This window comes from Centropristis striata, chromosome 1, assembly GCF_030273125.1.
Source record: "Centropristis striata isolate RG_2023a ecotype Rhode Island chromosome 1, C.striata_1.0, whole genome shotgun sequence".
NCBI classification, from domain to species: Eukaryota; Metazoa; Chordata; class Actinopteri; order Perciformes; family Serranidae; genus Centropristis; species Centropristis striata.
Window position 1 is genome coordinate 26,531,085 of NC_081517.1, and position 11,773 is coordinate 26,542,857.

General features: G+C 38.0%; 1 protein-coding gene across 1 annotated transcript; it reads left to right on the forward strand.

Annotated features, from left to right (window-relative positions):
* The first annotated feature begins 7,717 nt into the window (after positions 1–7,717).
* Positions 7,718–10,129, forward strand: adra2a (adrenoceptor alpha 2A). Its single transcript, XM_059326457.1, has 2 exons — positions 7,718–7,964; positions 8,132–10,129. Exon 2 carries the CDS (start codon positions 8,324–8,326, stop codon positions 9,578–9,580), a length of 1,257 nt encoding a protein of 418 aa, XP_059182440.1. The 5' UTR covers positions 7,718–7,964; positions 8,132–8,323; the 3' UTR covers positions 9,581–10,129.
* The last annotated feature ends 1,644 nt before the right edge of the window (positions 10,130–11,773 follow it).

Consider the following 11,773-nt stretch of genomic DNA (forward strand, 5'->3'; position numbering starts at 1 on the left):
TGTCTATTTTCGCTGATTTGAGTGGAGCTGCGGATGGATTTCGCCGCCTGATTGTCCTCGCTCTTATCCCCAGTAAAAACAAAAGTAGGTACATTTAAATATAAAACCCAGAGTAAGTGCACTTTCTCGAGCGCAGTTATTCATCCTCTAAATTGTCGTACCTCAGTAAACATCACTTTTCCCACGGAGAAGTACTGAGACCGGGAGGCTCTTGCAGGAGACGACAGGTGTCACTGTATCCTTGCGCTTCGTCTGCACCCTCATGCATCAACACGCGCCACGACAAAATGCTGTTTACCCCAAACAGTCCACAAATTCAAATGCTGCCCCAGCCTGGAAAAACGGGATTATCAGGCCTGTGTGTGTGTGTGTGTGTGTGTGTGTGTGTGTGTCTGTGTGTCTGTGTGTGTGTTTTAGAGCACTGGGCGCTTTGAATATTCGCTCACTGCGTTAACCCTCTGAAATCTTGGGCTATTATGCCTGTTAAAAAATGCCATGTTTTTTTTCAGCGCAACCTCACCTATATGTCCTGATAATTAATTTTTAACTTTGACTTACTTTGTCAAAATTTTGAATCCAAAAGAAACAAAGGGAAACATAAAGTCTAATCTTGAAAATTGTGTTTCAATACACAGAATTTTAAATGTTGCAAATATGAACACAGGTTGCAAATATAACATATGACAGGTATAATGAGGTAAACATCTAGTTTTGTATTTTTATACTTGATATATTTGACAATATCTCCGATTTTACTTGGCTGAATATCCTAAAAAAAAATCTGGCATGGAGAGGCTCGACGTTGCTTCATTTTTATGTCTTCACGTCATGAAGAAGTCATGTGCAGATGCTTTCATGGACTCTCTCTCTCATGTGAATATAAAATAATCAGTTTAGGTATATGTTATGCAATGTGTAAATTTATGACAATTACAGATTTTGAACGTCCATATCTTCTTGGTCTGATCAGCAGGGCAGAAAGGGTCAGTTGACACACGCACACACACAATAACAGGTGTGACGTCACTCTGCCCTGTCATGCTCAGGCAACCAATTGAAAGCCAAACTCAGGTTGGTTCAGTTTGTCCCGCCTGAGGCATTATAAAGATAGTGATAACAACTGCATTTAAATGGGCTGATAACATTCGAAATGGGTGATTAAAATCATATTCCAATATTTGTTCATATTTTCAGCAGTTTGTTTTACTTCGTGTCTATACTTAGTAATGGCTGTGCTGTAATTTTTGCATGTCTCAAACACATTAGGAAGGCAAGGAATTCCACAAATTAACTTTTGACAATAGAATAACAGAAGTGTGCAAAGCTGTCATCAAAACACAGGGTAGATACTTCTAAAATCTTCTAAAATATCTAAAATATTAATATTTGGTTTGTTTAACACTTTTTTTAGACTACATTATACTACACAATGTGTTCTTTTTTGTTTCATATAGTTTTGATGTCCTGAGTATTACTGTAACTACAAAGTTGAAAACCATTGAGTGAGACGGTATGTCCAAACTTTTGACTGGTACTGTAAATCAAGTTATGCCAAATGTATTGTGTGGATGCTGGTTATTATTATTTAATATCAACATAGAGCTGCATGGTGCTGGAGTGGTCAGCAGAGTGTTGCAGCTCTTCTGTGTGGATTTTGCACGTTCTCCTGGAGGGTTCCCAATGTCAGCTGGGATTGGCTCCAGCAAATAAGGACTTTTCAACCAGCACTGCTCCCAGTAGACCACATAAACCAGACATTGACAATCACTGCACTATAAACACAGTACAATATTTTTATAATTTAATTTATATGTGCAATACTCTCTGTGCAATGATCCATATCCAACTGCTGACTACATGTATATAATGTTCCTAAAGTTTTTTATTTTATTTTTGCTTTAATTGTTAATACTTTTTATATTTGTACTTGTTTATATTGTAAATTGTTAATCCTTTATTAGATTTTCTATTTGTTTATTTGCTTGTATTTCTAGTTTATACTGCCGTTTACTATTTATCATTTTTTGCTATCCACTTTGCTGCTCTAACACTTGACATTTCCCCGTTGTGGGACTAATAAAGGAAATCTTTATCTTATTCTATGGATATCAACATAATATACTATGGCCATTTTTAGCATTTTTGGGCATACTAAAGTTTGACCTTTTTTGTAATTTTTTTTTACATATGCATGGTGTTTATAAATCATACTATAAGATGTATCAACATAGTGTAATATCGCCATTTTAACCATTTTTGGCATTTTTACGTCTAACCTTTTTCAACCTTTCTCCGACATACTATAGTATGCCGTTTAATTTTTTTTTCCAAGACTATAAAACATTTTTGGGGGGCATTGTTCAATATACTGTACTATGACATTGTATCAATATACTATAATATGGCCTTTTACATTTTTTTTTGCCATACTAAGGTTTGACCTTTTGTGGACATTTTTTAAATGTTTCTGGATAGACTACAATATTGTTTTTTTTTTTAATACATTTATTGACATACTGTATTATTGTGTGTATAATATGGCCGTTTTTTTAAGCATTTTTGGGTTTACTAAAGTGTGACATTTTTTGAACATTTTACTATACTATATCATGGTGTTTTTATTTATTTATTTCTTAATTTTTGGATATACTAGAATACAGATTTAAAAAAATTCTGACAAATTATACTATTATATTTATCAAAATACTGTAACATGGCCGTTTTAAGCATTTTTGGGCATACTTACGTCTGACCTCTTTTCAGAATTTTTCGACAGAGTTTTTTTTTTGATACCATAGAATTTTTTGAGACCTATAAAGATTGTGTTTTTTGACATCATTCTGTGTTATGATAGGTATCAACACGCTATAATATGGCCTTTAAAAAACATTTGGGCATATTAAAGTTGAACCTTTTAAAAATTATTTTTTGCTTTATTGAAAGTGCCACCGGGACACCCCAAAAAGTTGAACCTTTTGTGGATTTTTTTGACATACATTGTTTTTTTTATTTTAATTTTTGGATATACTATAATTTTTTTAACATTTATCGACATACTGCACTATTGTATGTCTCAGCATACTATAACATAGTAAGTAACAAAAGCATGAACTAGAAATGGACATAGGATATATAATGTTCACACACCTTATACATACTGTACACAAACTTTATACATACTGTACACACATTCTACACATACTATACATACTTTACACATACTATACATACTTTACACACACTATACATACTGTATACACATTATACACATACTGTACACACATACTATACATACTGTACACACATTCTACACATAGTATACATACTGTACACACACTCTATACAGACTGCACACACATTCTACACATACTATACATACTTTCCATACATTCTACACATACTATACATACTGTACACACATTCTACACATACTATACATACTGTACACACATTCTACACATACTATACGTACTTTACACACACTATACATACGGTATACACATTATACACATACTATACATACTGTACACACATATTCTACATACTGTAGACACATTCAATACATACTTTACATACTGTAAATCCATACTACACATACTGTAGACACATACTATACATAATGTAACTCATACTATACAAACACATAATGTACACACATACTACACATTCAATTATTGGTATTATTCAACTTTTCAATGGCCTTCCTACTAATTAGACCCATTCACACCTTTCCTTTTACTACACCTTCTTACACATTTAGGCTAGCATTCCAGTTAAGGGTCAGGTTTTTAGCTTTCAGCATTCACACATTTTTTACAGGAAATGCATTTTCTAGTACACATATACTATTTAACTTTATGTGTGCACATGCTTTTAAAAAGAGAAAAGGTAAGTGCATCACTCTGGCACAGACTGGAGTTGTTGATTGGTGAACATCCATGACCCACAGCTAGAGAGAGCAGCAGTATAAACCCAAACTTTAAACCTTAAAATTTTGGAACTCTATCATTTTGATGCATAATAAGACCAAAATGTGTGTAAGACTAGTGGGATTCAGAGAGCACTGAATTGATTGAACATCATTAGAAAACTAGAGTACAGGCTGATCCAGTGGACACGACACTGCATCGTGAACACCACGTCCAGCACACACTGATAACGAGGAGTGTACACCACGTCCTCCCACAGTGCCTCAGGAATTTCCTCCGCCTTGATTTCCCTCCCAGAGTGATTTTAAATGTGCCAGAGAAGTGCAGTGAGTTGTGTGACGGATCGTCACAGCTTTTGTGGTAAGAAGTGGGAGTTTTGGAAAATGATGAATCCCCTGATGGATAAAATCTGAACAAATGTTCTTTCCCTTGTGTTGATTTTCTGGAGTCATGTAAAAATAACCATCAGTGTATATATAGTTACACTAAGCTGTAACTATTACTGTAAGCTATTTTGTGTAGCGTACAGTCAGTTTCAAAGCAAATTGTTTCTACTCTCAGTTATAGTTATATTTATAATTATTCAGAATTTAATCAATCAACCAATAAAAACTGGAACTACAAGATAATTTGTTAATGCCACTCAACAATGTTGGTGGTAATTGTTTTGTTACAGAATTGTAACTCAGTCCCAGGTTGCATGTTGACCATCACCTACCACACCTTATGTAGACAAAGAAAACAAGATGGAGTTTGTTTTTAATGGACGTGGTGTACTTTTTGTGTCCGGTTGTTAAATATTAAATATTTGCCTATTTAAAACTGACCTCAGGTGTTATGCAAAAGTCAACAAACACACGTCATGGGCATGCATCTTCAGCTCTCTGTACATAGAGAATACACACAATGTGGTCTTAGACGTCTTCAAGGTAAATACAAATTTTGCAATTAACCAAAGGCTGTCTGACCTGTATGCTTATGAGAGTTTTAAGGTCACATAATTCTAAACACAAGACTTTCCTCCTCCAGAAATGACCCTATAGGTCATGTATACAAGCAGTTCATTATAAGCCATACTTACACAACCTCAAGTGGCTGCAGTAATTATGATTGGAGCAAAGCAGGAAATCAAGTGATGAAATAGAAAGAGTACTGCTGTAACAATTAGTTGAGAAGCTGATTTGTTGTTGACAGAAAAGTAATCACTAACTCTTTTGATAATCGATTCATCCTGAAAGCAATTTTCAATGCAAAAATGCAGAAAATGCTGTTTTCGCCTGTTTGAAATATGGAGATGTCCTGCTTTCCTCTGTTATAATTCATATTAAAATGAATATCTTTGGGTTTTGAACTGAGACACATCAGTTTGGACTCTGAGAAACTGTGATGAACATTGTTTTACTTTTAAAAATGGTAAATCAAGAAAATAATCAGCAGATTAATCAATAATGAAAAAACAATGTAGTGCAGCCCTTATAAAGAGTGACAAAGTCCGATTATGGAGTAGATTGGTTTGGATGGATGGCTCAAACAAATTTGACCCGCTCTTTGTGTCCCATGTAAAACCAAACTTGGACTTATTTAAACTTGCATATATATAAATTAGTTAACTTACCTCATGTACATTATGTAGGTTAACTTACAACTGTTATTTAAACAACAAGTATTGTAATTTTAACCAACACCATGAACCCACATAAACCCAGCCAGGTAGTTTTGGTGCCTAAATCCAAACTCCAAGCGTTAACCACATGTTTTAAATGTTTAAGTATGAGGACGTGCTGATCCCCTGAATTTGGGAAATGCTCCGGGAGGTCTTATTAGAGGAACAAACAACCTATGCAATTAGGTTTGAGCAACTGTTCTAAATACACACAGAGGAAAGCTCTAAAAACTCCCCAAAAAGAGGTATTCATTTAGACTCCGACCTCAGTACATTGAGGATGAATAATAGCCTGCACCTGCCTGTATCACTGCTCCCAAGTCACATCTGTAAACACCAAAGCACCTGGCCAGATGTTTTCTTTGGACAATCTTCATCAAATACAGATCTGTGAGTTTGGGGACTCCCTCGTGTGTTGGACATGACGTTTAAAAAGGTGGCTAAAAAAATTAAGTTTGGTCAAAGTAATAAGAGCCTCTGTTGAAATCCACGTGGTGTGGCTCTGGCTGCTGCTTAGCAACGGAGTCTAGCAGCTGCACTGCAAAAAGTGTCTGTCCCAACAGGCCACGTAGTTTATTATTTAAGTGCTGTGTATATTGCCTGTGAGTGTGTGTTTTATAGTTTTCACCTCTGTGTCAGAAATACTCATTTTAGAGAACATATTAACATATTAAATCGTCACTGACATCTCAGTGCCAAAAAAATGAAGTACATTCCAACACATTTTGCTTGCATCTGAACTTTTTATGGAAAATAAAATGAGATTAAAATCAAACCAACCACCTTTGAATCAGGTTTTATCAGACCAAATTGACAACAAATTAAAAGCAGCTTATTGATGATTCAACCCTTCGTGACAATTACACTTATTATGATTAACCACAACACAGGTTGTTCTCTTTTAATTATAAGTGTAAAGTAAAACAATTTACTAAATACTCCCCAATTTTATACTCTCTAGAATTATTAATTTCTTTGATTAAATTTTATTTGTTGACACTTATTACTGCAACTGTAACTGTATATTACACATTTACCTGTGTAATCACTTCTTAAGGCCCATTTTATGTGACGTTGTGTCCTTTTTAATAATATTTTTATTGTTATTATTCTTTTTATTAGCGTTTATTTATTTTTATTGACGTGATTTAATTGTTTTAATTTCTCTTCTCTCTATTATACTATTGCATCTTTGTCTTCTTGATTCAAGTATACTGCATTTGTTCTGCTTTTTTTTATTCATAACGCTCACTAAATGCTGTTTTCAAACCTTAATTATGTAATTAGGTCTCATTTTATAATTGTATCATGACAGAGAAAATCTAATTCAAACCATTATGAGAAAAACACCAACCATAATATAACTATAAAAGAGATGACCAATGTACTGAACACTGACGGGCTCAACAGAAGTAGAATTTATATTTTAATCACTATGATTATGTGCCATGTCACATATACTGTATATGTTAAATGTGTATATGTGTGAAGAATCCATTTGCAAAAACATATCTATGTTTTGATTGATTTTCCTAAATCATTTGATCTATTTCTTTATTCATTATTCATTATCGAAGACTTTTGAAAGTTTCTTAAATCATGTATTTTCTTTGTGCGCTCAATGGAAAATCAATTAAAATTGATTTTAAAAAAGTGTTGCTTCATTGATTTTAAGATTGAACACCTATAATCTGATTTTGCAAATGTACTCCAAAAAAGTAATCTAATTCCATATTGATTAGTAGCAAATTGCAGGCTGCATGTGTAGCTTTATATGGCCAACACCTGTATGTTGCCTATGCATGTCCACCTGTGTATGAATACATCAAATGTAGATTGTTATTATTATTATTTTTTTGCCTCATGACAATTCATTTCCTGCGCCAAGCTGTCCCGCTGTTGTTCTCTGTGGTGTCCCATGTTGTCAGACCCACATGTCTGTCCATGTTGACACTCTGTGGAAGCACAGTGACCCACACACACACACACACACACACACACACACACACACACACACACACACACACACACACACACACACACACAGTGAGCGGGACACTTTTTGCAGCGTGCGGGCTATAAAGAGAGGGAGTGGCGCACACTGGTTAACACTGAGGAGAGAGACTCCACACACAGACAGCAGCACGGCAGCGCCCGGATAACATGATTAGCGCTCTATTAGGTCCGCTACCGAGCCCCGCTAGATGCAGCACAGGGACCATAGTGTGAGGAGAGAGAGGAGACGCTTCATCCGCCACATGGATCTCCTTTGCTTCCCATTGATCTGCTTAAAGAAGTTACCCACTGACAGCTTGTTTAATGCCCGCGCGTCTCCGGCACTGGAGAGGTTGTGTCACCGCTTTCTGCTTCAGGTAAGATTATTTCGCACTTTATACTGCTTTTTCCCTTACGATTATTCAGGGAAAATAGCTGTCATTGAGATACTTATATTCTATTAATAGTATAAAAGGCATATTTGAGTGCATTCAAAGTGCATTGAAGGTGTCTGATTTTTCCTCTTGTTGCCTCATATTTTCAGATGATCTGACAGCCTTGTAAATAAAAAGAGCTTCTCCTTGAGGAGACGATGAAAGAGAAAGATCTGGGAAAGCCTCAGAGGAGTGATTCAGTCCCTTCCTTTCATGCTGTGAGCGAGTAGCTCAGTCCTTCCTGGTGATGATATTTGTTAACCCCAGGTGAACTCACATAGGAAGTGGGCCAATCTGCTCCAATGGCGTTTGACAACGAGACCAACCAGACTCTTCCAGATGTGGCCCCGTACAGCCTGCGGGTCTCCCTGCCGCTCACCGTGCTGGTGGGGATCATGATTCTGCTCACGGTGTTCGGCAACGTGCTGGTGGTCATAGCTGTGTTTACAAGCCGGGCCCTGAGGGCTCCTCAGAACTTATTCCTGGTGTCTCTGGCGTCGGCGGACATTTTGGTGGCTACCCTCGTGATGCCTTTCTCCTTGGCCAATGAGCTCATGGGATACTGGTACTTTGGCGAGGTGTGGTGCGAGATATATCTGGCACTTGATGTGCTTTTCTGCACCGCCTCCATCGCCCACCTCTGTGCCATCAGCTTAGACCGCTACTGGTCCATCACACAGGCCATTGAGTACAACCTGAAGAGGACACCACGACGCATTAAGTGCATCATCTTCATAGTGTGGGTCATTGCAGCGGTTATCTCCTTCCCGCCTCTAATCACCATGGAGAAAGAAAACAGCGAGGAGGACCCTGTGTGTAAGATCAATAATGATAAGTGGTACGTCATCTCCTCTTGCATTGGCTCCTTCTTCCTGCCCTGCGTCATCATGGTGCTGGTCTACGTGCGGATCTACCAGATCGCCAAAAAGAGGACGCGAGCGCCACCAGGGGACAGGAGGAAGGAGATGCCGAAGATGGCAACCGTCGCTGCTGCCAACCAGAAGGAGAACGGCGTGGGGGGAGGTGAGGCCGAGGAGCGCCTCTGTCATGAGAAGCTGAATGGCGAGCGGGACATTGAGATGAAGGAGGGAGTGGGTGGAGCAGATGAGGAGAAGTGCGAGGTCAATGGGGTGGACCTCGAGGAGTCATCCTCCTCTGACCACAAAGTGAACAATCCATGCTCCATCAAAAAGAAATCAACCAAGGGGAAAACCAAACTGTGCCAAATCAAACCGGGGGACGATGGCGTGCAAAAGAGGGTTCCAAGCACCAAGGGCAGCCGCTGGAAGGGTCGACAGAACCGGGAGAAACGCTTCACCTTTGTCCTGGCCGTGGTCATTGGAGTGTTTGTTATCTGCTGGTTTCCCTTTTTCTTTACATACATGCTGATGACGCTGTGCGAGTCCTGCCCGGTGCCCGACACCTTGTTCAAGTTCTTCTTCTGGTTCGGTTATTGCAACAGCGCACTGAACCCCATCATCTACACCATCTTCAACAATGACTTTAGGAGGTCATTCAAAAAGATACTGTGCAAGAGGGACACTAGAAGATATGTATGATGGACTAATATCTTATGTACATACTTTTTTTTTACTATATTGTACATAAATTATAAAATACATAGACACATTGTGCATGGGTCACTGGCTTGTACGCTCTTGGTGTAACTGCTTGGAAAAGCTTGGATGAGCTTTACATGCAGCATCTTTTCAAAAACCTCCACCATCCGCAGCTTCAACACAGATCACTCAGAAGTCTGAACAGAACAGAACAACACAGTGAAACCATGTTTTTATTGTAAATGTTATTTTTATTTTTATAAATGAAATAGTGAAGTTATGATATGCGTTTTACTTTACAACAGTGTGTTGTGCAAAATGACCTGTCTGAATATTTGTCTCTATTTTCGTTGTTATGAATACAGTATTATGCCATTTTTGTATAATACAATGATAATGATGACGACGATGGTTAGTATGATGATGATGATGATGATGATGATGATGATGATGATGATGATGATGACAAAGTGTGGGAAAATGCTGGCTCTATGAAGAATAAAACCCATTTCCTGAACTGGTCTCCAAAGCAAGTGAAAGCATCAAGTTGGTAATGTTATCTAATATTGTATGTTGTCACATATTGTATGTTGTCACACACGCACACACACACACACACACACACACACACACACACACACACACACACACACACACACAGACAGAAAGAGAGACACATGTTTACTTGGGTTACTTTCGGGGGAAATTAAATAGAGACTTACCCGAACCATAACCACTACTTGCCTCACCCTAACCCCTTACCCTAACCTTAACCAAACAATTACCAAGACTTTATAGAGCTGAATTAAGGGTACATTTTTTAGTCCCCTAACCTCAATCAAACCTTAACTACTGACCCAAAAATCAGCTTTTTCCCATTTGGGGACATGGCATTTGTCTGGTTCCCAGTTAACTAGTCTCAAGTCTGAAATGTGACTCTTTAGGTAGCCTAAGTCAAGTACACACACAAATTATAAAGACTAGGAAAGCAGTTGAGTAAGTGATTGAAAATAATTGAATCTGTTGAATCTGGATTTGATCTGAGAATGTGATATGCTGTTAAGAGAAAGTTCCCCAAAATGCAAAAACGTTTTACTCGTGATCCATGTGAAGGTGTGAAAATTAATGGGACCAGGAAGGGAAACCCTACAAGTCCTCTGCAGCAGTGAACTGTAGAACAGAGTCAGCCCAGACAGAAAAGCAAATTCACCGGTCTGTTGAATCTGACCTTTGCAAGAGATTAACAAGGAGTTCAGCTCTTAATGAGCCCAAATGGAATATGTGCAAATGTTCTTTGGTCCTCGGATTTACTGTGGGGGTCTTTATTCTGTCAGATCACAAAATTAAATGACATTTCAATCTCTTTTTTTCCATCTACCAAGTGTGTGTTTGCTTAGGCTTTCAGATGCAGTTTTATGAATCAGTTGTGGCTGAATACAGTTATAATGCAAGGCACGGGTAGTGGAGAAGTAACGGTTCATTTGCTGCTTTGTGTTACCACGGTATGCGTCATTAAGTGAAGACATGGAGCCTGTCAAGCCAGAACCTGACTGACTGCTTTCTCTCTCTCTCTCTCTTTCCTTTTTCTCTGCTCAAGTCTCAGAGAATGGGTGAATATCACAAAAGAGTGACTGTCATCTGTGCAGTGAATACAGCTTATAAGAATATAGCTTCTCCCAGTGGAGGGAGTGTAAGTAAATGTGTTCCTTTTGACAGGCAGAAGAGCAGGTGAATGGCATTATCCTCAGAAAGCTAAATTTGTAAATTTGGTTTATCTGGAAGTTTCTCTCACAGTATATATCCAGCAGCACGTCGTCCAACAGAGCCTCGTGTGTGCTCGTATGCAGCCGGCCCAGTGTGTCCCAGCACGTTTACAAAATGTGTAAGTGTTTGAGTCTGTGAGAAAGAGGGCAGTGAGTGTGAGAATGTGCATGTGTGTTTGCAGTGCATATAAACACACGGGGTGAGCTCCCACCGGACAGACGAGATTGCAGTCACGCTAATGCTCCATGTTCATTTTTGTGCAAAATTTTGTGGGATATTGACAGAAACACACAAGAGATTACTCTAAAAAAAAAAAGAGAGACCATCTCATCAAACTTAACAAGAACTTCAGATTAATAGGGATTCATTTAGAAACAAACATCTCCAATTCTATACCGACACTGATATTGCTGCCATTTTTTAAAGTTA